Below are 18,617 nucleotides of genomic sequence, written 5' to 3'. Positions count from 1 at the left end.
TAGCATCAAAAGTCCAAATGGCCAATGACATTAGTTTATGATATATAAAATGTCAGAAATGCTAGTTTATTTTGCTAACAATATTGGATGATGATATGTCAAATGTCAAAAACAGTACTTCTTGATATTTGAAATGTCGGAAACACTATTTCGTGGTATAACTAATCACGAAATGGCCAATATCAGGCCAATGACAGGTCATAATATATCAAATGTGCTAATAACGCTGGGTTATGATGTGTCCAAAAACAATATTTTGAATTAAAAAAAAAAGAAAGAAAAAATTCCTAAATTGAATGAATCAAGTATGCGAATCATGCAAAAAGAAAAAATAAACATAACGGAAACCGGAAATTGCAAATTCGTCGATTGACGATAGTAGATAAATTCCTCGTCTGGCGTAAAAAATTTTTTTTGGCTCAAATAAAATTCGTAGTCGTCTCGAAAAACAACCGTTTTATGCCAACTTGGCCCACAGACATTTCACCTGACCCATTTTTCCTTTTCGCGACCGAAATAACATCTCCAAATAAAAAGAAATAAATGAATTCGCGGCCAAATTTCGCTCCGTAACCGATAACAAAACGCTTTTTTCTCAATACGTTTATTATTGTTCGCTTATTTTCCTCGATTTATGCAATAATAATAATTTATTATGATTGAAAGTTCGTTGTGTGTAGATTTTTTGAATGATTGACGAGTAACTTTTCACACGTGCCTGTTTAAACGAACGTTATTTAGTTGAATTCGATGAGAAACGCGTTTATTTTTGTAATCCGTAAAAGTAAATTCGGTACGAATTGTACAGAAAATAAAATAAATAACGTTTTTTGGAGTTTAGTTACGAAAAATAAGTTGTTATTCAAATTGGTTGAAAATAATATTAACTATATTGTTAAATTCTTCCTAAAATAGTTACAATATTAAGTACAAATGGTGAAATTGAAAAAAAATAAATACTTTTATGGTAAACGAGGTCATTTCTTTTAAGTAATATTTTTTATTATTACGTAGATCCTTGTTGTATGCTGTATAATTTGTGATATAATCCTCTTAATTGTAATAATTCTTCGTGGGTTCCTTTTTCGATTACTTTTCCTTTATCCATAACACAAATAACATCTGCATCTTGGATTGTTGTTAATCTATGAGCGATAACGATGCAAGTTCTTCCTTCTCTTGCACTATCTAATGCTTCTTGCACAACCTGTAAGAAATAACTCACTTAGAAAGGCATAGAATCAATCGTATCAATAACAATTTCCACTTTTCATCTTGATTTATTTATTTTCATAATCTTTATTAAGAATCCTTTAAAATGAGTCCAAACACAATGGGGTTATCTTTAAAAACAAGGGAGATATGGTGTTTTAAAAAACAACGATCGTCGATTGTTTTTTTTTTAATTTATGTTAATTTTGGTGGTATCTCGGTTATTTTTTAAAATAATTAAGTCGTGTTTGGACTCATTTTCGGGGATTTTTCATTCCCAACATGAAGATATAATCAAAAATTATCAAAAAAAATTTTAGTCACTTCCGGTTGTTATTTTCAAATGTTATTTTAGAACATTTTTTTAAATTATCTCCAAAAATAATAGAAATATGATTTTTTAATCGTTGTGATGTGAAAAATTTCGAAGATATGAGTACTTCCGGTTGACAAGTTCCAAGTGACGACTTCCGTTTTTTACTTTGATTCGTCCTTTTTTATGTTATTCGTTAAAAATCCTTTAAAATGAACCCAAACACAATAATGTTATCTTTAAAAACAACGGAGATATGGTGTTGTAAAAAAATCGATCTTCGATTGTTTTTTTTTTTAATTTTAGTTATATCTCGGTTACTTTTTAACGTAATCTAGTCGTGTTTGGACTCCTTTTAAAGGATTTTTCATTTCCTATTTGAAGATCTAATCAAAAATCTTCAAAAACAAAATATTAGTCACTTCCGGTTGTCAACGTCAAATTTATTATATTTTAATTTTTCCAGATTCATTTCTCTTATAATATTCATAAAAAATCTTTTAATTTAAGCCCAAACACGGTGTGGTTATCTTTAAAAACAAGAAAGATATGGCGTTTTAAAAAACAACGATCGTCGATTGTTTTTTTTTAAATTTATGTTAATTTTGGTGGTATCTCGGTTATTTTTTAAAATAATTAAGTCGTGTTTGGACTCATTTTCGGGGATTTTTCATTCCCAACATGAAGATATAATCAAAAATTGTCAAAAAAAAATTTAGTCACTTCCGGTTGTTATTTTCAAATGTTATTTTAGAACATTTTTTTAAATTATCTCCAAAAATAATAGAAATATGATTTTTTAATCGTTGTGATGTGAAAAATTTCGAAGATATGAGTACTTCCGGTTGACAAGTTCCAAGTAACGACTTCCGTTTTTTACTTTGATTCGTCCTTTTTTATGTTATTCATTAAAAATCCTTTAAAATAAACCCAAACACAATGATGTTATCTTTAAAAACAACGGAGATATGGTATTTAAAAAAAATCGATCTTCGATTGTTTTTTTTTTATTTTAGTTATATCTCGGTTACTTTTTAACGTAATCTAGTCGTGTTTGGACTCCTTTTAAAGGATTTTTCATTTCCTATTTGAAGATCTAATCAAAAATCTTCAAAAACAAAATATTAGTCACTTCCGGTTGTCAACGTCAAATTTATTATATTTTAATTTTTCCAGATTCATTTCTCTTATAATATTCATAAAAAATCTTTTAATTTAAGCCCAAACACGGTGGGGTTATCTTTAAAAACAAGAAAGATGTGATGTTTTAAAGAAACACCGATCGTCAATTATTTTTTTTTTAATTAAGTTATTTTTGGTTATATCTCAGTCATTTTTTAAAATAACCTTGTCGTGTTTGGATTCATTTTAAAGAATTTTTAATTTCCTAGAAGAAAATTGAACCCAAAATCGTGAAAAAGAAAATTTCGTACTTCCGGTTGTCAACGTCATATTTTTTTCTTTGCTTTTGGATAATTAAAAAATATATTTAGGAAATGTTTGGGCTCATTTTAAAGCATTTTTAATTTCTTAATTAAAAATCAAATTATTTTTGATTTCCGGTTGTCAACGTCAAAATTTTTTTTTATTTTTGACATTTAAAAGTGAACTAGTCGAGTTTGGGCTCATTTCAAAGCATTCTTAATGCCTTAATTAAAAATCAAATTATTTTTGACTTCCAGCTGTCAATGTCAATTTTTTTTTGGATTTTTGACAATTAAAAATGAAACTAGTCGAGTTTGGGCTCATTTTAAAGGATTTTTTCTTACCTTTTCGCTTTCGCTATCCAAAGCGGACGTAGCTTCATCCAACAACAAAATATTCGGATTTCGAATTAATGCCCTAGCGATCGCAATCCGTTGTTTTTGCCCCCCGGAAAGTTGGGTCCCTTTACTCCCTAAATTTGTAGAATAGCCCAACGGCAACGAAGCAATAAAATTATGAATATTCGCTTTTTTCGCAGCCTCGATAATCTCCTCCATAGGAACCAACCTATTATTATCCCCATACGCTATATTTTCCCCGATCGATCGATCAAACAAATTCGGCTCTTGAGAAACGATCCCAATTTTCGATCTAAGCGCTCTAATTTTTATCTGATTCAACTCGATCGAATCGATACGAATATGCCCCGAGATTGGGTCGTAAAACCTTTGGAGCTGTTGGATAATCGTCGATTTTCCACACCCGCTCGGCCCAACCAAAGCGACCGTAGTCCCTTCTTTTATGTCTATATCAAAAGAGTGCAAAACTTGGAGATTTTTTCTGGTGGGGTACGCAAAGTCGACTTTATCGTACACGATTTTACTCGATTTCCAAAAATCGTACGTCGCTTTTTCGTCGGTTATTTCCGGTTTGCGATTTGTTAATAAAGCCATTCGATTCGCCGCGATTATAGCTTTTTGGAAATTTGGGGCAAAAGCTATTATACTCCCTATTGTCCAAGCTGCTGAAATTAAAGCCTCGGAAATTCTAAAACAAATCGTTATTAAATTATATTAATTAATTTTATGTTGGGACTTTGATTTACTTAAAGACTTTGGAGAAATCTAGATATTCATCAACGATTAATACCCCACCATAATAAAAAGCGACACCATAAGCGAAAAACATTAAACTCCGAGATAACCCAAGAACAACCCCGCGGATATGGGCACTTTGCCTTGATTTTAAATAATGCGGGGCGATTTCTTTGTTGTAGAGTTCTTGGAAGATTTCTTCGCAACCTAAAGCAGCTACTGTTCGAATGTTTGAAACTGCATCAACAGCGATCTAAAATTTGTTTTAATTAATACTACTATTAAAACTACAAGAAAAGCTGATGCGGGGGTGATGTGCCAGACCGGACGTCGCGCCTTTATTTTACCTACATAAAGAAACAAAGGCGCGACGTTCACTCTAGAATCCACCATCAAAGTAGTTAAGAACCAAAATTACCTTAGTAGATTGTTCGATGGCGCTTTTATTCCCATACGTTCCTTTCTGCGCAATCGCTTGCTCCAAATAAGTCCCAATAACCACCAACGGCACGAAAGATAACGCAACCAACGCTAACCTCCAATCATAATACAACGAAATCCCCGCGGCAATCAACAAATTCGACAATGAATTTAGCACGATTATAACCGGGTGACCCGAAGCACCTTGGATATTCGCGCCATCCGAAGATAATTTAGCACAAATCGCCCCAACCGCGTTTTCTTTACGATCGTACCATCCCACTTCTTGTCGTAACACGCATTCAAACATTAAAGCGCGAACTCTCCGGGTTAATTTTTCGCCCGCAACTCCGATTAGGTACCATTGGAAAAATGTGGATAACCCGGAAACGATTCCGATTATTAAAAAGTATAGGCTGTATTTATTTCCTTCGGTTCGAACGTACTCGTTATCATCGTTCGAGAGGACCATAAGAACATCTCCGAAAACGATAGCGTAAATCGGCATTGCAGCACCCGAAATTAACGCGGCGATTCCTCCGAAAAATAAGAACCAACGTTCGGGTTTATTTAGAGCAAGAACGGCGAGAATCGCGGAGAATTTGTTGTTAATTTGGGCATCATTTGATTCGGGGGATTTTTCGATTTTTTCTTCGACGACTTCTTCGATATCTTTTTCGTTGGCATAAGTCGATTCCCCCAAATTTTCCTTGTTATCGATCGAAATTTGGTTGCGGACTAAGTTGTAATAAAACCCGTTTAGGTTCATTAAGTTGTCGTGGTCCCCGATTTCGACGATTTTTCCTTCGGAGAAAACCACGATTTTATTCGCGTTTCGAATCGTCGATAATCGATGAGCCACGATTATCGTTGTGCATTCTTTGCTGATCTAAAAAAATTAATTAATTAAAAAACTTTCAGTTTCAGCTAAAAAAAACTTTCAGGTGTCACGTCAACCTCAACTTTAATTTTATTATTATATTCGTAATCTTTATTAAATAACCTTTAAAATGAGCCCAAACATGACGTATTTATCTCGAAAAACAAAAAAGTTAGAATGAAAAATATTAAACCTGAAGTTGGCAACAATTAAGTTAGCAACATAATTTTTAAATATTAATACCAACCTTAATTTTTGAGATTTTTTCTTGTATTTTCGTTTCTTAGAAAAAATTATCTTTGTTTTAAGACATTTTGATAAAATTACGAATATGTCAAAATTGACGTTGACATTTCAAACCGGAAATTGACCACAACTTCATTAATATTGTCGTGTTGGTACTCATCTCAAAGGATTCTTAATGACGATTACAAATACGTCAAAATTGAGGTTGACATTTCAAAGTTGATAACTTCATGGTGTTAATGTCAACTTTAATGTTGATATATTCGTAATCCTTATTAAATAACCTTTAAAATGAGCCCAAACATGACGCATTTAACTCGAAAAACAAAAAAGTTATAATAAAAAATATTAAACCTGAAGTTGGCAACAATAAAGTTAGCAACATAATTTTTAAATATTAATACCAACCTTAATTTTTGTTTTTTTTTTTTGTATTTTCGTTTTTTATGAAAAATTATATTTATTTTAAGACATTTTGATAAAATTACGAATATGTCAAAATTGACGTTGACATTTCAAACCGGAAATTGACCATAACTTCATTAATATTGAAATGAAATATGTCGTGTTGGTACTCATTTCAAAGGATTTTTAATGACGATTACAAATACGTCAAAATTGAGGTTGACATTTCAAAGTTGACAACTTCATGGTGTTAATGTCAACTTTAATGTTGATATATTCGTAATCCTTATTAAATAACCTTTAAAATGAGCCCAAACATGACGCATTTAACTCGAAAAACAAAAAAGTTATAATAAAAAATATTAAACCTGAAGTTGGCAACAATAAAGTTAGCAACATAATTTTTAAATATTAATACCAACCTTAATTTTTGTTTTTTTTTTTTGTATTTTCGTTTTTTATGAAAAATTATATTTATTTTAAGACATTTTGATAAAATTACGAATATGTCAAAATTGACGTTGACATTTCAAACCGGAAATTGACCATAACTTCATTAATATTGAAATGAAATATGTCGTGTTGGTACTCATTTCAAAGGATTTTTAATGACGATTACAAATACGTCAAAATTGAGGTTGACATTTCAAAGTTGACAACTTCATGGTGTTAATGTCAACTTTAATGTTGATATATTCGTAATCCTTATTAAATAACCTTTAAAATGAGCCCAAACATGACGCATTTAACTCGAAAAACAAAAAAGTTATAATAAAAAATATTAAACCTGAAGTTGGCAACAATAAAGTTAGCAACATAATTTTTAAATATTAATACCAACCTTAATTTTTGTTTTTTTTTTGTATTTTCGTTTTTTATGAAAAATTATATTTATTTTAAGACATTTTGATAAAATTACGAATATGTCAAAATTGACGTTGACATTTCAAACCGGAAATTGACCATAACTTCATTAATATTGAAATGAAATATGTCGTGTTGGTACTCATTTCAAAGGATTCTTAATGACGATTACAAATACGTCAAAATTGAGGTTGACATTTCAAAGTTGACAACTTCATGGTGTTAATGTCAACTTTAATGTTGATATATTCGTAATCCTTATTAAATAACCTTTAAAATGAGCCCAAACATGACGCATTTAACTCGAAAAACAAAAAAGTTATAATAAAAAATATTAAACCTGAAGTTGGCAACAATAAAGTTAGCAACATAATTTTTAAATATTAATACCAACCTTAATTTTTGTTCTTTTTTTGTATTTTCGTTTTTTATGAAAAATTATATTTATTTTAAGACATTTTGATAAAATTACGAATATGTCAAAATTGACGTTGACATTTCAAACCGGAAATTGACCATAACTTCATTAATATTGAATTGAAATATGTCGTGCTGGTACTCATTTCAAAGGATTCTTAATGACGATTACAAATACGTCAAAATTGAGGTTGACATTTCAAAGTTGACAACTTCATGGTGTTAATGTCAACTTTAATTTTGAAGTTAGCAAAATCATTCTTAAATGTTAATACCAACATTAATTTTTAAGTTTTTTTCTTATATTTTCGTTTTTTGTGATAAATTTTAAGACAGTTTATGAATATTAAGAATATGATAAAATGACATTGACATTTAAAACCGGAAGTTGCTTATATCTCGGGTAATATTGAAGTTACACGTATTATGTTTGGACTCATTTTAAAGTATTTTTAATGAACATCATAAATATGTCAAATTTTCATTAATATTGAATAATAATTGCTATTTTTATACATACAGGGTGTTCTATAACAACGTACCGAAATAAACGAAAAATTATTTTAAATGGAATGATATAGTTTTTACTGCGTTACACTGTTGATTTTGATAAGATATCTTGATACTTACCGCTTTTAGTTTTTGAATTATTTTAATTAGAAGCTTTTTTAGCAATTATTACTGTTTTCTTTAAATCTGAATTTCTTAGCGAGTGATCGAGCCACAAAGTTAAAATTTGTGACACTTGCTGCTTGAACATCCTTAAATAGAGTGCCATTGGCTACATCGGTATATTTTATACAGGGTGTCCAAAAATTACTGTTTTACCAAATTTAATTGCAAAAAAGTCGAAAATTTTAAATGGAACACCCCATGTTATTTCGAAGTTAATTAATTAATTTTCTTACCGCATCAATCGCTCTTTGGACTTGGGCTTCACTCTCAGTGTCTAAAGCTGAAGTTGCTTCGTCTAACAACAAAATTTTGGGCTCCCTAACTAAAGCCCTGGCGATGGCGATTCTTTGTTTTTGCCCGCCGGATAATTGCGACCCCCTTTGCCCAACTAGCGTGTCATAACCATCGGGAAGGGTTGAAATAAATTTGTGGGCGTTAGCTCGTTTCGCAGCTTTTTCAACATCTTCTTTGCTCGCTTTCATATTTCCAAATCGAATATTTTCCCCGATGCTCGTCGCGAAAAGAATCGGTTCTTGCCCGACGACTCCAATTTGGCCCCTAAACCACTCCAAGTCAAACTCGGCGACGTCAACCCCATCAATTAATAACCTCCCTGAGGTTGGGTCATAAAATCTTTGAAGCAATTGGACGCAAGTTGATTTTCCACAACCTGATGTGCCAACTAACGCGATCGTTTCGCCTGGGTTTATTTCCAAATCGATTTTGTGAAGGACTTGGACATCTTTTCTCGCGGGATAAAAAAAGTCGACCTTCTCGAACTTGATTAACCCCTTAAAATTGTTTAATCGTTTCCCCTTTTTCTTCGACAAATTAATAGTGGGGTCGTGATCAATCACGTTAAATATATTAGTGGCCGCCCCTTTCGCTGTGCCAAAAACTTGAAAATACGGCGCTGACATCGTCAAAGTAAAACTGCTCATTAACACGCAAAAAAACACCGTAATCATCGTCCCAGGTGTGTAAGTTTGTTCTTTCTCATCTAATTCCCTTTCATCGATTATCAATTTAATCCCGTACCAAAAACTTAAAGCGTACGAGGCGAACATCAAAAAATACATAATAGCGTTGCTTAGGGCGGTTAAAACGGCTCTTTTCGTATTATTTTTACAGGCTACAGTTAGGAATTTCTTGTATCGGTCGATTTCTTTTTGTTCCCCACCAAAAGCGAATACGGTTTTTATGGCGCTTAAAACTTCCTCGGCGACTGCACCCGCAGATGCGTACGAATCGGTTTCTTTTTGAGAGAATTTGCTCGTTAACCAAGCGACGAAACTTAAAGCGGCCGCGTTTACGGGGAAATTAATTAAACAGATTAGGGTTAATTCCCAGCCGTAAATGAACGCGATTATTAATCCGGAGATGAAGGTGCTGACGAAAAATGCGAACGTTGTTGCTTTATCGCCGATTCCTTCTTCTACTTTGAGTAAATCACTAAAAATTATTTCAATTAATTTAATTCATTTGGTTTAAACTTACAGTGTGTTAATTAATTATCGTACCCGACGTCATCATTGCAAGTATGCAACCAATAACGCGATTTGCGTATTGCAATACGAATACTGTGATATTGGTTGCATACTTGACGTCGGGTGCGATAATTAATTAACACAGTGTACCTACTCGGTTATTCGACTTGAAAAATCTCCCACTCGGTTGATGTCGTACCATGATATATCTTGATTTAAGACACTTTTCATGTAATTTTCTCGAATTTTTGCTATCTAAAAATTATTTGGTGTAGAGTTTAAAATTTTATTAATTTTAACCGGTTTCGGTTGTATTACATCATCATCAGGAGAATATATCAAAAGTTAAATTGGTGTTCTTGTCTTTTTACAAAAATTTTTATAACATTACTTTATATTAGTGACCTTTGATTATATATAATATGGATTGAGCCAACGAGAGAGATAGCTTGCGCAAGGTGATCGAACCGAGATAGACATAGAAGCGTACTGCCATATAATGGGTGTACTGATAGAAGTGAGATAGATATAGAAGCGTACTGACATATAATATATCTATCTTTGTTACATTTTCACATTATCGCTTTCCATCTGCGTCTATTCACCTTGAGCAACATTTTTGTTAGTAGATATATTCAGTTATCTCAATCCATATTATATATAATCAAAGTTAGTGACATAAACTGCTATAAGAATTTTTTATAAGTCCCAAAAACGCCTATGTTTTTGGGCATACTTCTACATATGTCATTGTTGACGTTTTATAGATTCTATTATGGTTGTGCCAAAAGAGTTTTTCTTGTTCTGCCATCAAATCTAGCGCCTCGCCCGCAAGCGACCTCGGCGATTTTAGATGATATTGTTCATTTGACGTCTTGGAAAGAAAATTAAACGTACAACACTTGAATAAGAATTTGTTTATCTTCACTTCGCCGAGGTCGCTTGCGGGAGAGGCACTAAAATCATCAAAACTGCCGATTTTGAGTTGATATATCATATACTGCGCCTCGCCCGCAAGCGACCTCAGCGATTTTAGATGATATCGTTCATTGAAAAGTGAACTAAACATACAAAACTTGAATAAGAAATTGTTTGTTCTCACTTCGCCGAGGTTGCTTGCAGGCGAGGCGATAAAATCATCAAAATTGACGATTTTGAGTTGATATATGAAGTCCTGCGCTTCGCCCGCAAGCTACCTCGGCGATTTTAGATGATATCGTTCATTGAAAAGTGAACTAAACATACAAAACTTGAATAAGAAATTGTTTGTTCTCACTTCGCCGAGGTTGCTTGCAGGCGAGGCACTAAAATCATCAAAACTGCCGATTTTGAGTTGATATATCATATACTGCGCCTCGCCCGCAAGCGACCTCGGCGATTTTAGATGATATCGTTCATTGAAAAGTGAACTAAACATACAAAACTTGAATAAGAAATTGTTTGTCCTCACTTCGCCGAGGTTGCTTGCGGGCGAGGCACTAAAATCATCAAAACTGCCGATTAATGAGTTGATATATCATATACTGCGCCTCGCCCGCAAGCGACCTCGGCGATTTTAGATGATATCGTTCATTGAAAAGTGAACTAAACATACAAAACTTGAATAAGAAATTGTTTGTTCTCACTTCGCCGAGGTTGCTTGCGGGCGAGGCACTAAAATCATTAAAACTGCCGATTTTGAGTTGATATATCATATACTGCGCCTCGCCCGCAAGCGACCTCGGCGATTTTAGATGATATCGTTCATTGAAAAGTGAACTAAACATACAAAACTTGAATAAGAAATTGTTTGTCCTCACTTCGCCGAGGTCGTTTGCGGGCGAGGCACTAAAATCATCAAAACTGCCGATTTTGAGTTGATATATCATATACTGCGCCTCGCCCGCAAGCGACCTCGGCGATTTTAGATGATATCGTTCATTGAAAAGTGAACTAAACATACAAAACTTGAATAAGAAATTGTTTGTCCTCACTTCGCCGAGGTCGCTTGCGGGCGAGGCACTAAAATCATCAAAACTGCCGATGTTGAGTTGATATATCATATACTGCGCCTCGCCCGCAAGCGACCTCGGCGATTTTAGATGATATCGTTCATTGAAAAGTGAACTAAACATACAAAACTTGAATAAGAAATTGTTTGTCCTCACTTCGCCGAGGTTGCTTGCGGGCGAGGCACTAAAATCATCAAAACTGCCGATTAATGAGTTGATATATCATATACTGCGCCTCGCCCGCAAGCGACCTCGGCGATTTTAGATGATATCGTTCATTGAAAAGTGAACTAAACATACAAAACTTGAATAAGAAATTGTTTGTTCTCACTTCGCCGAGGTTGCTTGCGGGCGAGGCACTAAAATCATTAAAACTGCCGATTTTGAGTTGATATATCATATACTGCGCCTCGCCCGCAAGCGACCTCGGCGATTTTAGATGATATCGTTCATTGAAAAGTGAACTAAACATACAAAACTTGAATAAGAAATTGTTTGTCCTCACTTCGCCGAGGTCGTTTGCGGGCGAGGCACTAAAATCATCAAAACTGCCGATTTTGAGTTGATATATCATATACTGCGCCTCGCCCGCAAGCGACCTCGGCGATTTTAGATGATATCGTTCATTGAAAAGTGAACTAAACATACAAAACTTGAATAAGAAATTGTTTGTTCTCACTTCGCCGAGGTTGCTTGCAGGCGAGGCACTAAAATCATCAAAACTGCCGATTTTGAGTTGATATATCATATACTGCGCCTCGCCCGCAAGCGACCTCGGCGATTTTAGATGATATCGTTCATTGAAAAGTGAACTAAACATACAAAACTTGAATAAGAAATTGTTTGTCCTCACTTCGCCGAGGTTGCTTGCGGGCGAGGCGATAAAATCACCAAAATTGACGATTTTGAGTTAATATATCAAATATACCGCCTCGCCCGCAAGCAACTTCGGCGATTTTAGATGATATCGTTCATTTGACGACTTGGAAAGAGAATTAAGCGTGCAACCTTGAATAAGAAATTATTTATCCTCACAAAATCGTCAGTTTTGATGATTTTATGTTGATATCGTTCATTTGGTCATGATATATCGCGATCAGTGCCAGTATTCTGGCCGTTTTGCAAGAACTTCTGTATCAGTATTGGTCCTCTCTTCCTACAAAAACCTTTCTGTTAATGTTTTGTATTTTGCAGAAAGTTCTCAGTTAATGTTTTTCCTTCTGCACAAAATCTGCTTTTCCAGAAATATTCTCTTTTTCAAAGTTTTACACAAACTTAATTTTCAGTGACAATGTTGTTTTCTCATTATTGACAGAATCTTTTCTGTCAATGGTCGTCCTTATTTCTGCAGGAACTTCTTTCTTAGTGTTCTTTTTTCTCAAATTTTTTTCAGTGTTATCTTTTCTACAAACACTTCTCTTAGTATTCTTGATCAATGTCATCGTTCTGACTTCTTAGTACAAACTTTATTCTGCAATATCTGCATTATTTTCGCAAAAATTTCATTTACAGTCTTCTGTTCTTTCTGCAAACACCTTTTCTAAGATTTTGAAACAGTATTTTAGGCTTTTGCATAATCTTCTCTTACTTCAGAAATTGTTTTATCAGTAATTTTACAGAAATATCTCTATCAGAGAATATCTGAATTGGTGTCATGTTTTCTGAAAACATTTTTGGCGTATTTTGTACTGTATTGACCTTGTACTGGCAACCTAAGCAAAACTTAAAGCTGAATATTTATGACTTCGCCTATTTAACTACATACAATATCGTGGCCATTTTTGAGTGGATATATTAATTTAATATTTCCTGATGATGATGTAGTTCAACAACGAAACTAGTTCAAAATAAAATTTTGATTCATTTCTTAACCTTGTAAGTACAATTTACAGATTTTGATTGAATTTATTTTCAATTTAACACCAAATTTAATCAATTAATTATTCATAAATTGTTAAGGATGAATTAGTAAATGCAATCCCAGATTTCCTGATTAAACGTAGATATTCTTAATCAGATTAAAGATAAGTGACAACAATCCATAGACAATAGACATTAAGATAATTCAATCATAATCTTGATAGATTAACTTAATCTTCCAAGCTTTTTATTTAATTTAATACCTAATTTGTATTATTTCTAACAAAATATTTCAACTTACTTGATTGGTGCAAGCCCAACTAAACAGTAAAGTCGAAATATAGGTCAAACTCACAGTGGCCGCACCAAGAATGCACGAAGCTATTAACATATACAATACTGCGCTTTTAAGTCCGTCTTTGGCATCTAATATAGCTTGGTCCGATAAGGATTCATCGTATAATTGCGTCGCATATAAGATTATATCTCCGGTTACATCTCCGAATAATATCATCATAACCGGAGTTCCTACTCCGGCTATCAACGAACATATTATCGCTATTAGAATGAAGATTTTATCGAGAGGTGTTGAATATCTATACTAAATTTCGAATTAGTCGCAAAGTTACCAATTTTATTCAAACTTACCAAAGTGAAATAAGAAATTTGTTTGATTTCGGGTTTTTGTTGTTCCTCGGCGAGTTTTTCCAACACATCCGGGTCGGTTTCTTCATCTTTTTTGTTATATTTCCTATAAACATTTTTTATATTCACTTTTTAATACAATTTTTGATTTATTTTCTTTTTACGATTAAAACTTACGCGTCTAATAATAAATCGTCTGAAATAACACCGTATTTATTATTTTTATTTATTTCTTTACAACCATTTTTAAAAATAATTTTTTCATTTTCCGCCATAATTTTAATAATTAATTTCTTTTAAATATTATTATTTATTATAATTTTTGCGAAAACATTTCTACACCTCACACACCAGAAGTGATACTGTATAATTTTAACGTATCTCTTCCACTTATAACCGACTGATAATAAAAGGAGATAAATTGTATAAACAATCTTGAAAAATTTTAGTTTTTATTGGGGCTATCAAAGTATTTCATTTCATTGTGTAAATGATAAGAAAGAAATTGTCTGTTTTGAGTTAAAAAAAATAATTAAGCATGGTACTTTGTTTTGTTTGATTACATTAAAGATCCAATAAAACATATTAACATAAGATTAACAATGGTTATATGACTCAATATAAAGGTTAAAAGTCAAATTAAAAAACTTTAATAAAAAAGAATTAATTAAAATCGATTTTTGACAGATTATTTATGACTGGTTACGAAATCGCAGATTACAAAAGCGCCATCTCTTATTTCTAAATCACAACAAAAGATGAAACGTCGGAAACGTCAAATTGACTTTTTAATGTGCTTGAGTTTTGTGTCGGTGAAAATCATGAATTCCTCTTCAATTACAAGGTAAAGAACGTTTTTCTTGTTATAATTATTATTTTGTACTTTCGTTATTATCAGTTTTTCGTTATTCGAAGTCAGATTTGTTCGTTTAATATTAATAATCTCAAAGTAAAGAATGTTAGGTTAGGTGGTCGTCGTTACGAATTGTCATGCAAAGGTCATTAACCTCTAAATATTGACAATTTGACATATTAAAAAACTTTAATTAAAAAGAATTAATTAAAATCGATCTTTGACAGATTATTTATGACAGGTTACGAAATTGCAGATTACAAAAACGCCATCTCTTATTTTTAAATCACAACATAAGATAAAATGTCAAATTGACTTTTTAATGTGTTTGAATTTTGTGCCGATGAAAATTATGAATTCCTCTTCAATTGCAAGGTAAAGAATGTTTTTCTTGTTATAATTATTATTTTGTACTTTCGTGATTATCAGTTTTTCGTTATTCGGAGTCAGATTTGTTCGTTTAATACTAATAATCTCAAAGTAAAGAATGTTAGGTTAGGTGTGTGTTGGTGCGAAATGTCATGTAAAGGTCGTTAACCTTTAAATATTGACAATTTGACATATTAAAAAACTTTAATAAAAGAGAATTAATTAAAATCGATTTTTGACAGATTATTTATGACAGGTTACGAAATCGTAGATTACAAAAACGCCATCTCTTATTTTTAAATCACAACATAAGATAAAACGTCAAATTGACTTTTTAATGTGCTTGAGGTTTGTGTCGGTGAAAATCATGAATTCCTCTTCAATTACAAGGTAAAGAATGTTTTTCTTGTTATAATTATTATTTTGTACTTTCGTTATTATCAGTTTTTCGTTATTCGGAGTCAGATTTGTTCGTTTAATACTAATAATCTCAAAGTAAAGAATGTTAGGTTAGGTGTGTGTTGGTGCGAAATGTCATGTAAAGGTCGTTAACCTTTAAATATTGACAATTTGACATATTAAAAAACTTTAATAAAAAAGATTTAATTAAAATCTATTTATGACAGGTTACGAAATCGTAGATTACAAAAACGCCATCTCTTATTTCTAAATCACAACAAAAAATGAAACGTCAAATTGACTTTTTAATGTGCTTGAATTTTGTGCCGATGAAAATTATGAATTCCTCTTCAATTGCAAGGTAAAGAATGTTTTTCTTGTTATAATGATTATTTTGTAGTTTCGTTATTATCATTTTTTCGTTATTCGGAGTCAGATTTGTTCGTTTTATATTAATCATCTCAAAGTAAAGAATGTTAGGTTAGGTGTGTGTTGGTGCGAAATGTCATGTAAAGGTCGTTAACCTTTAAATATTGACAATTTGACATATTAAAAATTCAAAATTAGTGCATATGCTCATTTATTTTGGGTGTTATTAAATTTATTAAAATGCCTCGGCCGCAAGCAACCTCGGCTAACTGTAGTAAGATCAAAACCGAGGCAATAGTGCTGTAGTATCTGTCGATATGGATTTATTGGGTTGCCTCGGCCGCAAGCGACCTCTGCTTTCTCAGTAAGATCATATATTCCTTGACTTGACATTTGCCGAGGTCGCTGGCTGCCGAGGCAGTTCAATGAATCCAGCAATTTTGGGTTGTTACAATATTTATTGAAATATTCAAACAGTGGCGTTTCAAAAATCGTCAATTCCCATTGCGCCACCTTGTATTTTTCTTTTAATATTTGTTACTAAATAGAATCTAGCAGACATCATTTCTGTCCGAATTTGTTACTATACATGATGAGAAATGCGATACAGTTCATATATACATATAGTTGTGTTAAGAAATTCTGCTCAACTCAAAATTAATACAAATTCATTCAAAATCGGGTTTCTAGAGAAATAGAAAGTGACAAAAATCATTTTCTTTCCATATTTGTTACTATAAATGATGACGAATGAGGTACATTTCATAATAGATTGATCAGAAATTCTGCCTAACTCGAAATTAGTAAAAATTCATTCAAAATCGCGTTCTTAGAAGAATACAAAGCGACATAAATAATTTTCTTTGTATATTTGTTAATGTATGAGATGAGGAATGCGATTCAGTTCCTAACAGCTTGATGAAAAATTCTGCTCTACTTAATTTTATCAAATTTTCAAACTCTTCAACACATTTTTATTCATTAATTAATGATTTATCGTCAGATTATATGTTGGGGTGAACTGGATTACAATTAGTTGACTAAATTGACTCAAAACCCTTTTAAATAGGGTAACATTCTTTCCTCATGTCTCAATTAATGATTACGTAATTAAACACAACTTAATTTCGGCCGAAACAATTCCATTAACTTGGTGATTTATTAAGCCGGAATTCGACATTGAAACTTCATCATTAATAATTCCAAAAAGATAATAAAATTAATTAAAAATTTTATTAATTTCACGAGAAACAGAAATACCAACACATTGTTTTAATTAAAACATTTCTTCTTGATAACATTGTGTTATTTTAGACATCGATATCAAAGAATTTAAATCAATTACTTTAAGGTATTTAAACGTTAATGATTCAAAATAAAACTATTTTAATTAATACGACCGATAAGAACAAAGAAAACAAACATTAACTTACCTCATAATTGTATTGTATATCGTATAGGAAAGGTTATTATATTTAAAATGTAGACACGAACCTGTCGAGACACGAATCTTACTGAATGAAGCCGGCGGCGAACGCGAACTGTATTTCGGCTTTCTTTAAATAAAAATAAACTGTTAATGTGGAAACGTTGGGCTATACGCGAATTATTTGACCTTGAATAATAGGCCATCGAAAGAACACAAAGCCACATTGCGCAATGTTAGAGGTTAGAACCACGTGCCCAATCATTCTCATGTGGAACCGAAACCCATTGTTTAAAACGTTTAAAAACTATTTCGATTTTTATTATGTAATTTGAGGCATCAAGTTTAATGGATAATCAAAAAACTATAATAATGCTTTAAAATTATCATATTATATTTTTGATATAATCTTAATTATGCAGGTACCTTGTTCTATAACATCTCCTTTAGTTTAGTGTTGGTTTTAGTGATTTAATACTAATACTATCACTAGAACCAATACTAGACCTAGAATGAAGATGCCTAAAGCTAAATGTTTCTAGTTCTAGGTTTTATGTTAGTTTTATGCAAGAAGACGCACGGCTAAACCCGAAACTTTCCAGTTCTAGGTCTAGTGTTAGTTCTAGTTTTATTCAATAAAAATGATTTTGGTGTTTTTTGAAACAGTTACGACGCACGGCGGAAAAAAAACTTTCAGGTGTCAACGTCAGCTTTAATTTTATTATTGTATTCGTAATCTTTATTAAATAACCTTTAAAATGAGCCCAAACATGACGCATTTATCTCGAAAAACAAAAAAGTTAGAATAAAAAATATTAAACCTGAAGTTGGCAACAATGAAGTTAGCAAAATAATATTCTAAATATTAATACCAACCTTAATTTTTAAGTTTTTTTCTTCTATTTTCGTTTTTCGTGATAAATTTTAAGACATTTTGATAAAATTACGAATATGTCAAAATTGACGTTGACATTTCAAACCGGAAATTGACCATAACATCATTAATATTGAATTGAAATATGTCGTGTTGGTACTCATTTCAAAGGATTCTTAATGACGATTACAAATACGTCAAAATTGAGGTTGACATTTCAAAGTTGACAACTTCATGGTGTTAATGTCAACTTTAATGTTGATATATTCGTAATCCTTATTAAATAACCTTTAAAATGAGCCCAAACATGATGCATTTATCTCAAAAAACAAAAAAGTTAAAATAAAAAATATTAAACCTGAAGTTGGCAACAATAAAGTTAGCAACATAATT

General features: G+C 32.1%; 2 protein-coding genes across 11 annotated transcripts in view; one reads left to right on the top strand and one right to left on the bottom strand.

The window, feature by feature from the left end:
- The window catches only part of LOC111426557 (G protein-activated inward rectifier potassium channel 3-like), a 46,613-nt gene that overhangs the window by 1,732 nt on the left and 26,264 nt on the right, over positions 1-18,617 (top strand). The window contains exon 1 of one of the 8 annotated variants that reach the window (XM_071195682.1): positions 14,703-14,778. The exons of 5 other annotated variants lie outside the window; for them this stretch is intronic. The gene's annotated coding sequence lies outside the window, so the exon portion shown is untranslated. Of the gene's footprint in view, positions 1-14,702; positions 14,779-15,487; positions 15,547-15,866; positions 15,917-18,617 lie in introns of those variants that run through there. 2 more of the 8 variants (XM_071195678.1, XM_071195681.1) reach the window with 2 other exon arrangements.
- Positions 868-17,479, bottom strand: LOC111426552 (ATP-dependent translocase ABCB1-like). 3 transcript variants are annotated; one of them, XM_023061128.2, is made up of 9 exons: positions 17,358-17,479; positions 13,938-14,040; positions 13,591-13,890; positions 9,593-9,693; positions 8,185-9,403; positions 4,463-5,353; positions 4,056-4,297; positions 3,295-3,997; positions 868-1,207 (listed from the first exon to the last, which is right to left on the bottom strand). In XM_023061128.2, the coding sequence occupies exons 1-9, from the start codon at positions 17,360-17,362 to the stop codon at positions 1,007-1,009; spliced, it is 3,765 nt and encodes a 1,254-aa protein (XP_022916896.1). In that variant the 5' UTR covers positions 17,363-17,479; the 3' UTR covers positions 868-1,006. The 3 variants fall into 3 exon arrangements, with proteins under 3 accessions (XP_022916896.1, XP_022916895.1, XP_071051770.1); XM_023061127.2 differs by lacking the exon at positions 17,358-17,479 and adding an exon at positions 14,112-14,282; XM_071195669.1 differs by lacking the exon at positions 17,358-17,479 and having other exon boundaries at positions 13,591-13,885; positions 13,938-14,016.

This window comes from Onthophagus taurus, chromosome 5 (assembly GCF_036711975.1).
Source record: "Onthophagus taurus isolate NC chromosome 5, IU_Otau_3.0, whole genome shotgun sequence".
NCBI lineage: Eukaryota > Metazoa > Arthropoda > Insecta > Coleoptera > Scarabaeidae > Onthophagus > Onthophagus taurus.
Note: the sequence above shows the minus strand (reverse complement) of the source record. Positions and strands in the feature narration are given on the sequence as shown.

Bases quoted from the DNA above. Each gene is read 5' to 3' on its own strand.
- LOC111426552 (XM_023061127.2), bottom strand. From the start codon at position 14,209: ATGGCGGAAAATGAAAAAATTATTTTTAAAAATGGTTGTAAAGAAATA. The intron at 5,354-8,184 runs GTAAGAAAATTA...TAATTTTTTTAG, and splicing joins TCCAAAGAGCGATTGATGCG to ATCAGCAAAGAATGCACAAC. The intron at 1,208-3,294 runs GTAAGAAAAAAT...TATTTCTTACAG, and splicing joins TGGATAGCGAAAGCGAAAAG to GTTGTGCAAGAAGCATTAGA.